The sequence below is a fragment of the Eretmochelys imbricata genome, chromosome 2 (genome assembly GCF_965152235.1).
Source record: "Eretmochelys imbricata isolate rEreImb1 chromosome 2, rEreImb1.hap1, whole genome shotgun sequence".
NCBI lineage: Eukaryota > Metazoa > Chordata > Testudines > Cheloniidae > Eretmochelys > Eretmochelys imbricata.
In genome coordinates, this window is record NC_135573.1 from 36,438,117 (window position 1) to 36,458,002 (window position 19,886).

The window sequence follows — 19,886 nt, forward strand, 5'->3', positions numbered from 1 at the left end:
TTTAGGTCACTGCTGAAAATGGGACTTGTGTGCTTTTGAAAATTTGACCCAGGATTTTTAATAATCAAAAGCGATTAGGGCCTGAGTTAATACTCACCCTAAAGGAAGTGTCTCCAGCAGCACAGTGCTTCTTAACACCATGTTTTTAACTAAGACACCAGACTAAAGCTCTGAATATTTATGGTCATTAAATATCTCAAAATTTCTGCAAGGACAGAGGTATTAGACCAAGTAGCCTTGTTGAATTCCAGTGTGGATAATTACAATCTGCCCAACTAAATTACTCTGTCATTTCAATAGGAAGCCACTTCCATTTCACTGCTGGGGGTGAAGTGATATCTGCATACAAATTAAAGAACTTTGGGATGAAAGGTATGGTATCAGAGTGGGGGGATTTTATGCAATCTTAAACAAGAGGCTTACAACATCTCTCACATGAAGGGAAATTTCAAGATTTTCTAAGACCTAAATGAGAGAGAGACAGACACTGAATAATTTTAAGAGGTTTTAATTAAGTTGAGAAGTAAAGACATTTATTCAACAACTCTATTAATATTATCAGGATACAACAGCCCTTGAAGGTGTTGACTGGGTACACTGGGAAAAAAACCAATAAAATCCTGTTATTTACATTGGTCAGAGAGTCCTGTTGAAGCCCTTCTAATCAAAGAGAAACAAGAGTATGTTTCATGGTAACAAGTATAGTGCAATGTATAGTTATTGAGCATAATCCTGGGTTACCTCACTGTATGCAATATTCATTTTCTTCACTTCTATCAAAAATGTTTTTCCTCTTTCATAATTGCCATTTTAAAAAACAATGTAGTTTGTAATTTTTAACTCTAGGGATAGTCTATTTGCCACAAGCAATGCTGAAGCATGTTCACCCTTTTTCTGATAGGGAAGGTGGCAGGGGAGAGGGCTGATCCACTGAGGTACCACCACCACAGTCAAATTCTCTCCTTGTACTAAAAATGAAGTTCCACTGGGATATACAGGGGTGGATCACTTTACACTCTCTGCAAGTTTGATTACAGGACTTTAAAGGGGCCAATTCTTCTCACCTCCCAAACTGGATGATGACCTGAGAAATGAAGGGGGGAATATACAAAGAAGAAAAGTGAGCCGCACCACTTGTGGCAGGGTCTGCAGCAGATCCTCAAACTTTTGTACAGTGTAGCTAATTATTTAAATAAAAAATTACACACAATGCTGTAAGCCAGCAAAAATTATTTCACTACAGCCACAATGTGCTTCTTCTTTTCTGGCACAAAGGGCGAGGATCCTGGTTTGCTGTGTTTACGGCGATTCAGTTCCCTGGAAACAGACAAGAAAAAGAGAAAAGTGAGATTGAGAATGTCAGCAGTAGGTGTGTTCAAGTTCAGAAATACTAGCTTCTTGCTTAGAGTACTACAGCAAGTGTTCCACCGCTCCTAAAAATTCATGTCTTCAGAGTCCAAACCAATTGAGGTGGCTGAAATTTATTAAATTTTTCCCTTAAAAAAGAAACACTGTCCATATGAAAACCCTTTAAACTGCAAATTTAGAAGAGTTCACATTTTTAAGAGCCTTCTTTCTAGACCATGCACAGTTTGACCTGCCAGTATCTTGCAGAGCAAAGGATTTGCCCTCAAAGTAGGGGAGAATGTGGAGCATATAAGAGCAAACAGGGAAAAAAATATTCCTAACTCCCAGCTAGTGAGGAGCTTTTCCTATGAAACAAAGTTATTTTTAATTATTTATTTTTAATTGTAGATAAATATCTGCTCCCTGCAGATAATCCTATAGGAGTCTTTCAACTGGGAAGTGTGGCCAAACCAGAGTGTAACAAACATGTTCAGCCCCACTACTTCCCATTTCCTCTCCATGCATGTGTCAGCCAACTTCTCCTCTTTCAATACCATGGCACCAGCCATGCACAGATGCTTTCAGCTCCCCATCCCTTTCTGCTCCCAGGGACCTGTAGAGATGTCCTGGGGAACTGAAAAACCTCTCACACTGATCCTGAGGCCTAGCACAAAGAGCCAGAAGACCCTCATCTTCCCACATCAAGACTAATCCCTCTGATATGACTACACATAAGGCTGGGAGGGGGTGTTGCCCCCCCCATAACCTTATGTCCTTTTCCACCCTTTCAGAAGGCCTGGGAAGGAAACTAGTTCTTGCTACTACTGGCAGCTTGGTCTGCACTTACCACTCCATAGAGTCCAAAACAACCAGTCTAATAATTGATTTATTCACTTGACTAAATCAATACCAGTCATTCATAAGAGCTGTTCCCTTGTTAGAGGCCCCATGCATTGATGCCACAGCAATGGCACAGCATATGTTTTACTAAGACAAAATGAAAACAAAAGGAAGAGTCGTACTTTCGCCGACGAGCTTCTCGCATGATGCGCAGCTCCTTGGCCTGGCTATAGATGGCTTTGGGCAGGTGACGGTGACGAGCTATGCGCTTGATCTGTGGGTGGTGTTGGAACTTCTCCTTCAACTTTTGGTTGTAATTCATAGCTGCTCTCTCTCGTGGTACGAGCTACAGAAGACACAAGTGTGTTATAAACAGCACCGGTTGCAATAACATCACCGTCTCTAAAAGCAAACTACAAGTTTAGACAGCTTCAGTGGTTTCTTCTGGCCATTTCTGTCAAGGTGTTATAAACCTAAAAGCAGAGTCTTTAAGACTAGTAAATATTTTTTTCTAAAGAAGTGTTACATTTTGTCACCCCACTGCTCAAATATAGTACCATAATTTTAAGTTTCACAAAAGTTACAACATAAGTTCATTGCCACGGGGGGGTGGGGGGGTGGGGTGGGGTGTGTGTGTGTGAGAAACTGGTGACCTGCTAGTATCCTGCAGAGCAAAGGATTTGCCCTCAGAGTAGAATGTGGAGCATATAACAGCAAACAGGGAAAAAAATATTCCTAACTCCCAGCTAGTGAGGAGCTTTTCCTATGAAACAAAAGATTCAAAGGCTTTTCAGTTTTTATCTACTGTAACTAGAGATGCTGCTAAGGACGTGTCTAGCTATAGCGAGGTGGCCAACTTGAGCCTGAGAAGGAGTGAGAATTTACCAATGTACATTGCCAAAGAGCAACAGTAATACATCAGCAGCCCCCCCCATAAGCTCCCCCACCCCATTCCCAGCACCTCCCACCCACCAGCAGCCCCACCGATCAGTGCCTCCTGCCGCTCCCTCCCCCACCTCCCGATCAGCTGTTTCATGTGCAGGAGGCGGGGCGGGGGGGAAAGAGTGAGGGTATGGCAGGCTCAGGGAGGGGGCGGGAAGGGTGGAGTGGGGTCAGGGCATGTGGCAGAGTCAGGGGTTGAGCAGTGAGCACCCCCGCACCCTCCCCCGGCACATTGGAAAGTTGGCGCTTGTAGCTTCAGCCCCGGAGTTGGTGCCCATAAGAGGAGCCGCATATTAACTTCTGAAGAGCCGCATGTGGCTCCCAAGCCAAAGGTTGGCCACCCCTCAGCTATAGCCTCTCCCTACAGAAGGAATATTCTCTTCACTGGGTCGGGGGCATGCTCCAAGCTTACCCAGCATCTTCATCCACTTTAATGGAATTAGTCCATTGGGAACTGCAATGTGCACATGAGAACTGTAAGCTTTACCTTGCCAATACTGCACATATGGAGTAATTTTTATTTCTCATTAAGCAGTCGAATTGATACTTTATCACAGAGAGTACAGGCATTACAAGTGCATTAAAATTACTAAGAGCACTTTAATTTTTTGCATTATGTCTATTTAAAAAGTATAACCAAAATGCTGTTAACAGCTTTTTTTCTTTTGGCGCTTATTATTAGAAATGGACTATCCCATCACCTTACAAATGACCTGCAGAAAGGGTGTTTGTTAAATGGGGTTTGTGCCCTTTTATTGCCTATGTTGTGTAAGAAAGGTTGGTAAATGGTTGTTTTGAGTGTGTGCTTTTAAACACACAGCTTATTTAGAACTCAAACATTTGGTCTTCTATGGTTTAGCTGGAAGTTATATATGTCCTCCGTTTTCCCACATGTCATGCCTTCCACGTTCTCCGCCCTCCCCACAAAAAACAGTTTGACTAAAAACCCTTCCCATTCTTAGGAGGCACCTATGTTAGCCTCCCCCACCCCGGTAAATATTTCAACTGCTGCTACAACCAGTGGGAAATTTTAGAAAAATAAGGATAGTGTAGACAGCTTTCAATTTGACTCATAATTTCACTAGTGCTTTAGTTAGTATAGAGCAGGAGTGGCCAAATGGTGGCTCCTGGGCTGCATGTGGCTCTTTTACGGTTAAGTGCCACTCCCGGAGCACCCCATACACCCCCTCCCCCCATTCTTTGCCTACAAGACTGAAGCTCGGGGCTTTTGCCCTGCGGTGGGGTGGTGGGACTAGGGGTTTCTGCCCTGCAGCGAGGAGGATCTAAGGGAGTTAGTCCAGCCGGGAGGAGAGGGGGGGGCATTGGGGCAGAAGTCCTGCACCCCAGCAGGTGCTGCCCCACGGGGCAGACTGTACGTGTCTTGCGGATCTAGAACTTCTGAAGATTAGTGTATGCGGCTCAGAGGGTCAGTAAGTTTGGCCATCCATGTTATAGAGCCTTCCAGGGTGAACAAGATCAGAATTTCCAACGTAAGAGAACAAGAAGAAACTCTCCCCTTCATGTACAAAGTTTTAAAAAAACCCAAAACATGGTTTGGTTTTGCTTTTAAAAGGGCCCTCCTTAACCCCTCCCAATTATTTTCCCTTTTAGAGGTCACCTTTAATAGAAGTTCTCAGACAGAAATATTTCATAAATTCTGGAAATATACTTCACCTACAGACTCAGACCAAAAGTGTGTTAAATATCTTGCTTCCAAGTCCTTAATTAAGAAAACAAACAAAAAACCCCTCTCCCTTCGGTGCAACAGAGAAACTAGAATGCCACATGTACAGTTGCCAGTTATCCATCACTTAAATAGGAAACATGTTTTCAAACATCAAAGTAGTAAAAATATTCTAAAATTTGGTTTCTAGATCTTCTAATCCATTGAACACATCTTCCATTCTAATTACATCTGCGATCATCTCCTACATCTTCAATCAGTGAGCAACCCCAGCAGCCATTACTGGTTAATTCTCCCCCCACCCTCCGCAGTCAAGTTCATTATACTGAGCCAGCCTAAATAGCTGGTTCAGTTGCAATCAATCCCAGGCATTCTCACTGTGCTACAAACTGCCAACATAATCCAAATTAAAGGGCTTTTATTTTAATGCAAATCAATGATTTTCTTAAATTCAATTAAAGAAGAACAAATTGCTGCTGATTTAGTGTAACCTTGCTGACAAAAAAGATCCTGTAAATTAACATATGAAACATCCAGGATGTCATGTTAAAAACTTGATAGATATCAACACAGGGTCAGTTATTTTAAAGTCTGTTGCATCTTTTTCAGGTAATTTTTATATGCCTTTCATATACCTGGTTATATTTGTATATTTACTGCCTAACTGTGAAGAGTGGATGATTATAGCCCAGTATGCATAGCTACCTTATCCAAAGGGCCATCAAAGATAATTTTGGCCATTTGGACATCATTATTGACTAAATGACTATCAAAGATGAAAACACAACATACCATAGAAAAGAGACAGCACGAGAGAGGCAAACAGACTCCCATCCTGCAAGCAGCTTTACAATGGTGGACTAAGCACCTGTACAGAATTCCATTGACTTCCATAGTGCTTTCTGCAAGTGGGAGGGAGAGGGAGGGTCACCCATGCACAACAGGCTTGCAGGACCAGGTCCATAGAGTTGAGAGACTAAAACATTTTACACTTTAACACATTAGGATTTATACAATTCTATGGGTGGTTGACAAGTCCTGCCTAAGGCACTTAACCTATGTGCACATTCCTAACCAGCACCAGTGTATAGACAGCTTTGGGTTTTCGCAAATCCAAGGTCAACTTTCATCAAAACAAACTCCACTCCTCTTCATAAAAGAAGTGTTTAACACTACCATGCAAAAGAACTCAAGTTGATTGACCATAAAAATCTTTTCAATCCCTAGACTGATAGGAACTAGAAATATAAGGGATAAAAATATAAGGGATAAAAAATAAAAGAGGTGATGTAGGGAAGGAAGGAGTGGTTGCTGGGAACAGAAGTCTGGAGAGAGAAACAAGGAAAGAAACTCTAAAAATGGCACCTATATTGTCAGTACTGGTAAAATCTGCCCTAGAATCAACTCTCTCGATTGTTGTATCTTAGGCCTGATCTACACTTAAAAATTAGATGGACCTCAGGGCTGTAAAAATGTCATGCTCTGAATGCTGTAGTTAAATTGACCTAACCCCTGGTGTAGACGCAGCTAGGTCAACAGAAGAATTCTTCCATTGATCTAGCTACCGCCTCTTGGAGAGATGAATTAACTGCATCAACTGAAAAACTCCTTCCGTCAACGTGGGAAACATCTGCGCTACAGCACTACAGGGGCACAGCTGCAACACTGTAGCTATAGTATAGACGTGGCCTTAGTAGGAGAGGTACAGCCCAATCATTTTCAGTGCCCCTCTCCACTGTACATAGAATTTAGAGAAGCAGTTCTCAAAGGAGTCCTTATCCAAAGAACTGTCTGTTGAATGGGAATAACTAAGAAACTGAAATCATGCTCCTTTTAAATAGGACTGCATTTGTACTGCACTTAAGCTCAAAAACACAGTAGTAGGACTTCAGCAACTCAGCTGCTGCTATCTATCCTGCCCAGAGAATGCCTTTTAGGTTAGGGAAGCTAAATCCCCAATGCAACATTTATCAGAATTCAGACATATTCTGCCAATGCCTCTTACTGCAGCTCACTTTTATTTACACATATTCCCTACTGTAGCAGGGCAGTTACCCCGCTCCTGGGATAAAAGGAGTGAGAGCAGCTAGGGGCGCCTGGCTGAGTGGCTGGACACAGGTGTGGCCAGCTCAATTAGGGCTCAGCTGGCCCAGATAGAGGGCTGTGAGTAAGGAGTGGGGAGTCTCACTCCAGGGATGGAGTGAGAAGGACCTAGCTGCCTGGGAGAGACATGGTACCTTTGATAGAACAGTGCTGGGGAAGGAGCAGGCTGAGCTGGGAAGCTCAGGCCTGGTGACTTCCCAGGCTAAGGCCTGGCAGGAAAGCGGTACTGGGGCTACAGGAAGACAGCTAGTCCAACCCCCTTGCCAATGATGAGTGCCATTACAGACTGCAGTTTGCCACAGGGAAAGGGGGCTAGATGACAACTGGCAGCAGCCACTGAGGCAAGGTGGGCATAGGGGGAGGGGGTTCCCCTGGGAGGGGAGACCCAGAGTGTGGAGGCGCTGTTGCGGGGCAGCACCCAAGAGAAAGGGGCCTGAAGTACAGTGGTGGAGATTGACGAGGAAGCAGGTATAGGTAGGGAGATACTGGCCAGCAGGAAGCGCTCTGAGACTGGACTGAGCTAATTCCTGGACTGACCAGCAAGAGGCGCTACAGCAGTGAGTGCTCGACCTGCTACACCTGTCCCTAATGAAACTAACTGGATATTAAATTTACTGCTACTAACTATTACCTCGAAACTTAATTTACATCCTACTTACATCTAAGGGCCTGTCTGCACCAGTGTAGTGCTTAGTGAACACACTACCTATAACAATGGGAGAGATTTTTCCACTGGTGTAGATACACCACCTCCCCCAAGAGATGGTAGCTATGTCAATGTGAAGCCCTCTTGTTGATATAGCGCTGTATACAGCAGGGGTTAAGTCAGCATAACTACGTTGCTCAGGGTTGTCGGTAGTTATACCGACGTAAGTTTGTAGTGTAGACCAAGCCTTAGTTCATAACATTAACAATAAAAAAAAAACCCTAAGCACAAAGGTCGAATTGCATTAGAAACTATACACTGATAATTTAGAAAGGGCAGGCTCAGCATCCAAATGTAACTGTAAGTAAAACAAAAAAGACACTAAGCTCAAGGACTATGGTTACCTACAACATTTTGTTTCTTTAGTTTGGCTCAGATTTAGTTAAAAGTTAAGTGATGGAAGGACCTAGCTAGCAGAGGTGCTTTGTACCATTAAACAAGATAAGAACTTTGGCTCAAGATGCGTCTTCTTGGTCCCATCTCAAGTGGACAAGGGGCCATGCAAACACACCTCACAAGTCATGGGGATGGGGGAGGAGGTGAAGTCCCTCCCAAATAGTGAACTCAAGTTAATGATGAAGCAGTGTTCATGATCGCTGCAACACAAAGCCAGGATACTCAAATTGACCATAATGCCTATAGCAAACTGCCAAATGGTTACAACTAGTTGGTAGCCAGTAGGCATTTCTAGCAGCAAGTTGGATTTTTTTTTTAAATGTTTAAGACTCCACCTACCCACCGTGCATACAGATAGTCAATGTGTTTCTATTATTGCTACTCTTGTGTTCCCTGTACCACAAGCTATTCCATTTGTTGGTGACACCTACTTCTTACATCTTGTCTCAATTTAGATTGCAAACTCTCTGGGTGAAGGGACTGTCTCCTACTATGTGTTTGTACAGCGCCTAGCATATTGAGGCCTGATCCAGATTAGCTGGGGTACAAAAAAAACCCAATGGTGGAAAAAAACAACAAACAAAACAAATAACGCTTCTGCAGAAACAAATTTGACCTTAGAGATATAATGCAAAGTAAACATGCATATGTATATGAATAATGCTTCTATGTAAAGCTTATTTACAATTTAGCGAAGTGTCCTCCTTCTGTTAGAGGACAATTCAATAACAGAGTAAATCCACAGAGTTGTTAAACAGAAGCATGAAGTGGATAAGTCGCATTCACATTTCATCACAAGCTCTAGAAATCACTCCTAAACCAATGCCACATCTCGCATACTACCCATGTGTTCGCCTTATGTCACAGAATGGAAATTTTTGATACTGTAGATTGAAAGCACACATCTATTTAGACAACCTCAATGTTCTCTTGCTAATGTGGTTTGCTAGATCAACATACAAGGGGCCGTAAATGCACTTTCCTTTAACTCTCACTCAATACCTAAATCAAAAGCTTTTGCTCTTTTCATATCTCCTACAGGATAGCAACGGTAAACAGCAACCGTAAGTGCGACCAGGCTTCCAGTTTCTCCTCACACTAATGTTTTACTTTTACACACTTACAGGAATACAAACCATTCCTTACTAAAAAAGCATTTTAATTGGTCAGTCTCCTGCTCCGTTTTCAGTCCATTCCTTACTTTTATAGGAGAGGAAACAGAACCAACTATTGGCCAGTTCTGCAGCTTTTACTTAGGTGAGTAATCCTATTAAGGATTCATCATGTATAGGTTGCTGAATCAGAAGTTACCAAATGTCTTAACAATTCCAAGTTTAGTAAAGATCTTCAAAGCCTTGATGTAGGTTCAGTGTATCCTGTTTTCTACAAGTCAAAAAAACCCAGACCTTTTCCAAGATATATTTAGAGGAGACTTACTTGTTTTATTCCATCAGTGCTGCCTTTTCCACTTTTCACTTTAAATGCTTGTTTCCTCCAAATCAAACTAAATTTTTAGTCCCCTTTTAAATTCCTAGACCTCTACAAAACTAAGGTATGTGTGCATTAGAAGTACTTGAAGTACTCCAGATTATACATTAATAGGACTCTAAAGTACCTGAATTGTAAGTTGCAGTTTTTATGAAGCCCATGGTGAATGTTTTTTTACGCTACTAAGTCCCATTTTAAAATTTATTTTTATGTAGCTACTGAAAAGAGTTTAACTTCTATTTTGATGTGTCAGAGTGCTAAAATTGTATGTAAAAGGCCAATCTCTCCTGTGGATCTAAGGACTAGGTTTAGTTTAACTCCAATCCTTACACAGAATCATATAGATTTAATTGTCAGTGGAGTGTAGACATGGTATGCCTCTGGCTCCTGCAGAGGCTTGATTCTTGAACGTTTCACTGATTTTGCGTAATGAGAGCAATGCCAAATGCATTAACAAAACAAAGGAAACATGGATGTCAGAACTGATGAATACTTGGGCAGCCACAGTGCTGCAAGTACAACTTTCCAGTCAGACGAACATTCATCAGCCACAAGACACAAAATAAGCAGCTCACTTTTAGTCTCATTTCTATCATGCCTGAATGGGAAGTAAAAGACTATGCACAAGCCAAAGAAGAATTCTCTAATTGGAAAAAAAACCCCTAAATTGCTATTAGCAATAATAAAACATCACGATGATCCAGGCCTCCTCAGCATAAGTAAATCTTAATTCAACAAAGTACCTCATTTTACAAGGTGCTGGTGTATTAGAAATGCAATGATATTTGTATGCATCATTCAATCAAATCCTCCCACCTAAGAAAATACTGCAGCCCAAACACCCCCCGCTTTTATTACAAATACTCAGACTTTTTTACAGAATCGAGTTCCACAGCCTATTTCCTTTTACTGGTTATGAATTGACCTCCTTTCAGTTTCACCGAGGATCCCTTTGTGCTTGTGTTATGAGACAAGAATAGAAGCTCCCAATCTAACTTCTCTGTCCCATTCCTTATGTCCCCTCTTATTTTTCTCCATTCTAAGGTAAACAATACCATCCTTTCCAATTTTTCTTTATGAGTTTTTTCATGCCTCTAGTCATTTTCATTGTCCTTCTCTGAATCCCTTCTACATTTTGCAATATCCTTTTGTGAGATAGGGAGACCAGCACCGCACACAATATTCCAGATGAGGGCACACCACTGATTTTCTGATTGATAAACAACAGCATTATATTTTCTTTATTGTTCTTGGTTCTGTTCCTCATGCATTTTAGCAGATACATCTATGCACCGAACTGACAAAGAACCTCAAACTCAATTATATAGCAGCTGATGGGGCCAAATTCTGGTTAGCATACATCCCCACAAACAGTCATGCATACATGCCACAAAAGCTGTATGAATAAGAACCCATAGTGGATTGGAGACCCACAAACAGCCTCCAATTTCAACGTATTACAATGCTTAGATACCATGCAGAGAGGCACATTAGGTACTAAACATCTAATCTGAATAGGAAAAAAACCTGTGCACGGTGTTTTGCACACAAGTTGTTGCTGGGTCAGGAGCATAACTGCACTACGTATGCAGACCACAGCCCAAAACCCCTTAGCCAGACTTGGTGATGCCCCTTTTATAAAAGCAGCTTCTCTACAGTGTTTGGAAAGCCAAAACTGGGAAAGCCAGCTTCCACATGTACTTCTGCTAACTAGCCTTGTGTTCTTTGACATGTATCTATGCAGCACACTGGCTAGAATTTAGCATTGTATTCCGTCTTCAGAATTTAACTTCATCTCTCTGACTTATATACACATAATACACTAGGATAAAGAGGAAAACATTTTCAAAAAAGTGTCTAAGTGACTCAGGTTCCTAAGTCCCACTGAAAGTCAATGGGGTTTATGCTTTTTAAGACATTTAGGCACTTTTGAAAATTTCCCCCAGAAGTATGCTCTTATACAATCATAGAAACATAGAGCTGGAAGAGACTTTGACAGGTCATCCAGTCCAGCCCCCTACACTGAGGCAGGACCGAGTAAACCTAGACCATCCCTGGCAGGTGTGTCTCTAACCTCCAATGATAGGGATTCCACAGGCTCTTTGGAAGCCTATTCCAGTACTTAACTATCTTTATAGTTAGAAAGTTTTTCCTAATATCTAACCTACATCTCCCTGGCTGCAAATTAAGCCCATTACTTCTTGTCCTATTTTCAGTGGACAATGGGAGAACAATCAGCAACCTCTTTATAAAAGCCCTTAACATATCTGAAAAAGGTTAGTGGGTCCCCCTTCAATCTTTTTATCTCAAGACTAAATATGCCCCTTTTTAAATCTTTCATCACAGGTCAGGGTTTTTTAAACCTTTTATAATTTTGTTGCTCGGACTCCAATTTGTCCACATCTTTCTTAAAGTACGGTGCCCAGAACTGAACACACTACTTCAGCTGAAGTCTCACCATTGCCAAGTAGGGGGAACAATTATCTCCTGTGTCTTACATATAACTCTCCTGTTAATACGCCACAGAATACTAGCCCTTTTTGCTACTGCATCACACCAATGACTCATTCACTTTATGATTCACTATAACTGCTAGATCCTTTTCCGCAATACTGCCTCACCACTTATTTCCTATTTTGTACTCGGGCATTTGATTTCCACCCCATTCTGAGTGTAATACTTTAGCTTGTCTTTAATGAATGTCATCTTGTTGATTTCAGGCTAATTCTCCAATTTTTCAAGGTTGTTTTGAATTCTAATCCTGTCTTCCGAAGTGCTTGCAAACTTTCCCAGCTTGGTGTCATTTAAAATTTTTATAAGCATACTCTCCATTCCATTTAAAAGTCATTAATGAAAATGCTGAAGCATACTACACCCAGGACAGACCCTGGGGGGGGGGGGGAGGGGCACACCACGAGATACATTCTCCCAGTTTGACAGTGAACCATTGATAACTGTTTTTTGGGTACTGTGTTTCCAAATCAGTTGTGTGTCCACCTTATGTTATTATTAGGGTCCTACCAAATTCATGCTCCATTTTGGTCAGTTTCACGGTCATACGATTTTTAAATTTCATAAATTTCATTATTTCAGCTATTTAAATCTGCAGGGGCAGATGTCCCTAGGAGGCAGCAGGGACATGTTGCTACCTGCGGGGAGCCGCCTGAGATGCAGAACCCCAAAACCCATCCTATACCCCAAACCCCTGCCCCAAGCCCCCTCCCACACCCGAACTCCCTCAGAGCCCGTGCCCCACACCCCCTCCCACACTTCAAACCCCTCGTGGCTGTTCCTCCACCTAGAAGCAGCAGGGACATGTCACCGCTTCCAGGGAGCCATGCGGAGCCAGACAGGGAGCCTGCCTGCCCCCCACCAACCAGACTTTCAATGAAAATTAGAAATGCTGGTTTATAGAGCTTTCCAGTTGGTAAAGTGCCGGATAACACAGCTTTTACTGTATTTAGTGTTAAGTAGCAATGTTCATTACATGCAAAAGGTATGCTGCCTTTGTCCATAACTTCCTAAAACCAAGTACCCATCCTATTAAACTCAAAGCAGCAGTTCTTAGACTAATTTACTGCCACCAGTAGTTAATAAAATGAAACTTCAGGATGCCACACCTAAGATTTGCAAAACAACCTAACTCCAGATCATGTATTCTGCCTCTGTCCACCTAACAGGGATAATGAAATATTCTACGTTCTGCAACAAAAATACCACATCATCATACATATAGAATGACTAACATTTGATATGAATATCAGCATGCTTTAGATCAGTGGTTCTCAACCAGGGGTACGTGGAGATGTTCCAGGGGATACAGCAACCCATCTAGATATTTGCATGGTTTTACTACAGACTACATAAAAAGCACTAGTGAACTCAGTACAAACTAATATTTCATATAGACTATGATTTGTCTATACTGTTCTATATACTATATCAGCAGTTCTCAAACTGTGGGCAAGTTCATTTTAATGGGGTTGCCAGCGCCAGGGTTAGACCCACTGGTGGCCAGGACAGAGAGCCCATGCCCTGTGACATGGGGCTGAAGCCAAAGCCCAAGTAAAACTTGGCATAAGCAAGACAAATCAGACTCCTGAAAGGGGTACAGCAGTCTGGAAGGGTTGAGAACAACTGCTTTAGATACTCATTTGTGTCCACTGTGTGAAGAGTGTGCAGAGTAAAGGTGCACATCAAACCTGTTTCTGGACAGCATCTGTTTTAGAACCATATGGGGGATGGAGACAACATAGTGCTTTTCTCAGTCAGTATACAGAGGATGAATGAAGCAGATGGAGTTTTGGCTCATACTGTGACGCCAGATGTGAGAGGATGTATCTATATCGTATATGATGAGCAACCAGTGGGATAAACTAATTATTCTTAGCGTGTTATACTGCTGTCCATCACTGCAGTAGGTGAGCCCCTTCCACACAAAATCAGCAGCAACAGAGAAGTACACAGTGGATGTCACACAGTCTCTAGAACTAGAGGTGTTTTTGTCTGATACTTACAAAAAACACTTATCTGGACCGCTACATATAAAACTCCTTATAAATACAGCCAAAATGCAGACCAAAATGACTACTGCAGCAGCCTAAATAAAGAAAGTGGCCAATCAACTTTTTACAGAAATTTAATTTCAATGATAATTTGTTACTATATAAATGTTCATAGGCTACATATATTTTGCCGGTCAGATTACAGTTTAAAATTCCTCCCTTCCTCTCTTTTACAAAAGAAAAATGCATTACTGTGAAAGATATCAAACTGACAGCTCTGCAGACTAATATAGAATAAACAGTAGCAGTGCAAGCAACTCCCAACCGCCCTACTGATATGCCTCCACCATGACCTGAAGGGGCTACTCCAAGAGAGGGAGAGGGTAATTTCACTGTCCATGCCCATTCAGAACTTGATCTTTTTACTAAGTCTGCTCAGGAGGGTACAAATTAGCACGAATCATATCATCAGATTTTACCCTTTACTGTATTATACAACTTGCACTGAGGTTAATAAAAAGTCTGTCTAGTTATGCTGGTATAAACCCCTAACAGACATGCTTAAATCAGTTCTAAGTCACACTTAAAGTAGATATGTTTATTACACTGAACAGAATTACACAAATCTATATTAGGGGTTCGCATAGACTAACTAGACAAATATTCAGTTATACCAGAACAAGTTGTTCAGTATATGAAGATCTACCCCACTAGGAACTATACAAAGAGCTCCAACTTATTTCAAACAGATCACAGAACAGTTTTTGGCAAATAATGACACTGCGCTCTAATGGAGTTACACTGGACATAGGTCATGCCAGAATGTGTATGCAGTGTTGTTGTAGCCATGCTGGTCCCATGATATTAGTGACAAGGTGGGTCAGGTAATATCTTTTATTGGACCAACTTCTGTTGGTGAGAGACAAACAGAATTTGGTTTTTTGTCACTACCACTCAGACCTGAATTCACACCTGCATCGTAGACGTGGAAGGCTCAAATCCTATTCAGACTGGTACAAGCTCAACAGTATACTTTAACAAATATGACAAAGAAATACTTTACTGGGCAAAAATGCATGATTCTAATATTATAAACAATGGAGGTAGCACTAAAGATTACAATGAGTGAAATATTTGCCAATACTGATATGCTGATTTGCATATTATCTCAAAATTTTCAAAATAAATTTTCAATTATGTTTTCCTTTTAGAAAGTTCTGAATTTTTAGAAGTTTATTTTTAATTTTGGAAAAATACGTTTTATATCTTAATCAGTCTTGAGATAACTGGTGAAGCTAGCACAAAAATCTTACCACGCCCAGTTTTTCAGAAGCATTAGCTTTCCACAGACGAATGTTCATCTCATCTGAGCCACACAGAATGTACTTGTTGTCAGAGGTCCACTTGACAGTGATGACATGCTGCATTCGCTTTGTATGATATACCTCTCTAAAAGAAGCCGAAAGAATCATTAGAAAATGTGTTATAGTTACCTTCCTAATCATTGCTGCCTTTCACCTATCATAATGTTCTCTCTTCAAAGTCTGAATATTTGTTCTACAATAACCATAACTGATTAAAATGGTTTTGTTTACAAGGGAATAGTTTCCAAACTGATACATGGAAAGTTCTCCAACTAAATTCTGCCTAAAATATACTGACAAAAAATTAGCTAGATAATACTTTAAAAAAAACAAAAAACAACCTCTCATCTTTTCCATGGCATCTAACTAGCAGAAGAATTGCTCTCCTTAGATTACCAAAGTCAGTCATACAGACATACACTATCTACAAATCCTAGACATCTATTTCTTTATACTAACAAATATTGTGAGTGAAATTTATAATGTCCTGAGTAAGCATTACAGATATGGGAATTGTAGAGCTAAACTTAATCTGTCTGGCACCAATACTGTGAATGAGTGAGAAGACGTTTGAACCCTAAGAGCATCAATATGAATTTGGAGATGTGTCAGTTACTGTTCACTGCAATTTTCCTCCTTTACCCCCAGAAAAATAGCCTCCTCCGTCAGTCAATGAGGAATTTGCAAGCCATATGAGAAAACAGCTTAAAATAAAAATGCTTCAGCACACACTGGGGAGTGACCATTGTTGACAAGCAGGTGAAGGATTTAGAACAGTAATGTTGCTTTTAAACCAATAACTAATAATTTCTGCAGATAGACAATACATCAACCTTTTGTTCAACAATGCTAGCAATATTTGAAAAATAAATTTGCACTGACCTTCAGAAATGCTTCATTCGTGTGTTCAACAAACTGAATTTTTCAGTTAAATTATGAGTGAATGCTTCTAAATGTTATATTTAAATCACTATTTAAAACAAACTCCTATTTGGATTTCATTCAATATTTACCACGCAAACAAGTGGATCAATAACATTCACGTAAAGCAATAACTTGGTGTCAGCTACATAAACAAACAAAAATTTACTACGTCTTATATATTTACCAATGTTCTAAAGTTTAGAACATTTTTAGTTTAATCAAACTTCATGTTTTAAACTTTAAACTTTAATTTTTGTATTATTTAAATCGATATTAGATTACTAAACCAGACAGAAAATAGTTTTAACAGATAATTAGCACATATAGTGCCTTTTACACAAACATGAGGGGGTGGGGTGTATCTAGTGACCTCAGTGGACTTTAGATCAAGCCCAAAATACATTACAGTGGTGGCCAAGTATCATTACTGCTATTTTAGAGTTGGCAAAATACAGGCTTATGTACACTTGAAAATTAATTCAGATTAAGTTAGGGTATGATTTAAAAGCACAAAAACTATTCCTTGGCCAATTCCATTTCTGCGTACACTTATTCCAAAGGAAAGGTGCCTTTTTTTTGCTGTTTAGCTTAATCCACTGGGCTAAGCTAAATAAAACCAAGGCACACTTATTATGGAATAAGAGGACACATGGAGCTAGTCCTGAATAACTCCATATATAGATAAGCCCTAAGGCACACACACGTTAAGTGATTTTATCTGGCTACATAGGAAAGCAATTGAAGAGCCAAGAATATGCCTAGGTCTTTTGTCTTATTGCAGCATCCAATACACTGGATCAGGCTGCCTCCATTAAAGTCCAAACTACTGGTCTTGTAAAACAAGTCAAGAACTATAGAGAGTTAGTTAGTATCATCTATCAGGGGCTACAACCTCACCTGGTGTAAACAGACATAGCTCCATAAACTTCAAAAGAAATACACCAATTTACATCAGCTTAGAATCCGGCCATAAATTCTGCCTTTTCATATCTGTGTACAATGGGAGTTGTGTGTACCTTTGAGGGCATGGGCCTTCAAGGCTGACCTTTGGAATACCAATGAGAGTGTTTACCGCTTCCTCATAACACGTAAGGTCTTCCACAAAGACTCCCCTCCCCACTTAGGGTATGTCTACACTATAAGTGAAAGTGTGATGGGTAGACAATCTACTGTTAGTTTTAATTTAGCTAGCAAAGGTAATAACTATAGTGTAGATATGGTGGCACAGGCCTCCAGCATAGGCTAGCAACCAGAGTATGTACACAGGTTCCCTGGCGGGCTTGTACTAGGCATCTAGCTGTGCTGAAGCCCGTAACCACATCTACCCTGTCACAGTTACCCATGCTTGTTAAATTAAAACCAGCACAGGTATGCCTGCTCATGCTACAAACACACCTTCACTTGCACTATAGACATACCCAAAAAGGCACGTTCCCTCCATACCCCAAAGAGGAATAATCAGGTCTGTGTCTTCCCTACAGTTTCAAGTTTCAAATTTAAGCTTTCCTTAAAAACAAAGAGAACGAGTTCCTAACCCACCTGACTGCGAATAAAGTCTTCTGAATTAACTGTGACAAGATTGTGGTCCTGGTTTAAAGATGTACTTAAGTCAAGTCGTTCAGTTCTCAGAGCTACTAGTGCACCAGGGACAAACACCCCACCCCAAATACATCTGGATACACAAGTGGATACCATCAGCTCAGACTTCTTTTTGGCAAGCTTCCTGGTAGTTTGCACTTACGCTTTCCCTCTTCCCCCCTTCAGCACTACACAGTTCTACCTCTTTTCCCCTTCTATGGATCAAAAATATTTACAAAAAACAATTAAAATAGTTATCTGATTGACATAAGAGGAACAGCTACCACTTTACTTAGCAATACAAAAATAAAAAATAGTCAAGGAACTACAGTGGGTATCTGCAACACAATTCCAGGATTGAAGGAAAACTAAAAGTTTTGTAGATCAATTATTAAGGACTCAGGAAAAAAAAGTTGGCCTTTAATAAGACAAAGGGGCATATGAACAGTTTGGAGAGGACACTACGGAAGCTGTCAATAATAAAAAGGACTCCACACAATCAGCCGGTCTGATTAATATGCATTCTAACATCCTAGAGGAAATAATTAATAAACTTAAACCACTGGCAACTATTTTTGAGAAAAGGCATCTTTTAAGAAAAAGAGCAAGTCTTGCAAATGCTATTTGGCAAGTCTTCCAGTGAAATAAAGACTTGAATAAAGAATAAAAAACTGGAAGAACCTACAACAGTAGAGAATAATGGAACCAGACACAACAAACAGTACAGGTTTATGGAGAACAAATAATGCCAGACAAATCTGATAATTTTCTTTGATTTTGATCAAATTGAAAAAATAATGAAGGGAGTGCACAGTCGATGAAATCTAAACTTTAGTGTAGTACTTAATATGCTTATGAAATCTTACATGAAAAAAATAATTCAAACTGTGGTGGATATAAACATTGTCACATGGATAAAACCCGGTTAGAGAAACATGAACAAAAAGATAATAAGTGAAAATTAATTAGATCAGCGAAGTGTCCAGAATGTTTCCACAGGAATCTTTTACATCCTGTTGTATGTAATCATTCAAAAGGAGGAGAAAAAACAGCCCATAAAAAGACAAATGCTACAAAACTGTAGGTGTTGTACACATCAGTGGTGACAGATATACAAAGAGACCTACACAGATCAGAAATAAAGGCAGGAAATAAAATGAGATAAAATGGACAAATGCAAACTAATACATCTAGGAATAATAATTCAGAACTAATATTCGATCTAAGACATATTTGGAAAGCAATAGTGTCAAGAGAGGTCTGAGGTGACAGCAGAAATCAAAGGTGTGTTTGTAACAAGATATATTGCTTGACAGGGAAGTAACATTCAGCTGCCTTCCCAAAGGACATCACATCATGAAACAAGGAGTGTATCTATCCCCTGTTCTATATGAAATGGTCAATGTTTCACTTAGATTACTACTTCTGTCCTTGGCACCTTAGTACCAGAAATATCAGTAAGAGGAGAAAAAAAAAAATGATTTAACAGGCTGGAGAAATTTCATCCCTGGATTCCACTTATAATTTTAACTCAAAACTAGAACACAAAATTCACTGCTCATTAAATAGGAGTTTTACTCTAATATATTTAATAAAAATTTAGACAGTGATTTAGTATGTACATTTATTCATATGATGAGACCCTATAGACATGCAATGGGAATCTATTGATTATATAGCTTAATGAGAGAGCTAAGTATTTGGGGGGGGGGGGGGGAGGGGAGGGAGGAGACCTAAGAGATAGATTTGGGGGAAAGGAAAAAAAAAATCACTGACCTGCTGTGACCTTTGTCTACAGGAAAAATGCGAATAGATTTATCAAAGCTGGCAGACACAAATTCTTTCCCAGTGGGGGAGTAATCCACATCAAGAACTGCAGACACGTGATCAATGTGAACCATTACAGGCGACTCAAGAAAACGCATATCAAATGTATATAAGCTGTAAAAGAAATTTGCTAATTAAAAGAAGGCACCATGCTTTAAATACCATCTCATATAAACACTTAT

General features: G+C 40.3%; 1 protein-coding gene across 2 annotated transcripts in view; it reads right to left on the bottom strand.

Annotated features, from left to right (window-relative positions):
* Nucleotides 1-492: 492 nt before the first annotated feature.
* The window catches only part of DCAF13 (DDB1 and CUL4 associated factor 13), a 42,378-nt gene continuing 22,984 nt past the window's right edge, over nucleotides 493-19,886 (bottom strand). For both annotated transcript variants that reach the window (XM_077809888.1, XM_077809889.1), the window contains 4 exons: nucleotides 19,654-19,818; nucleotides 15,325-15,460; nucleotides 2,370-2,533; nucleotides 493-1,317 (listed from right to left, as the gene is read on the bottom strand). In XM_077809888.1, coding sequence (XP_077666014.1) covers nucleotides 1,230-1,317; nucleotides 2,370-2,533; nucleotides 15,325-15,460; nucleotides 19,654-19,818 — 553 coding nt within the window. In that variant the 3' untranslated portion in view covers nucleotides 493-1,229. The remainder of the gene's footprint in view (nucleotides 1,318-2,369; nucleotides 2,534-15,324; nucleotides 15,461-19,653; nucleotides 19,819-19,886) is intronic.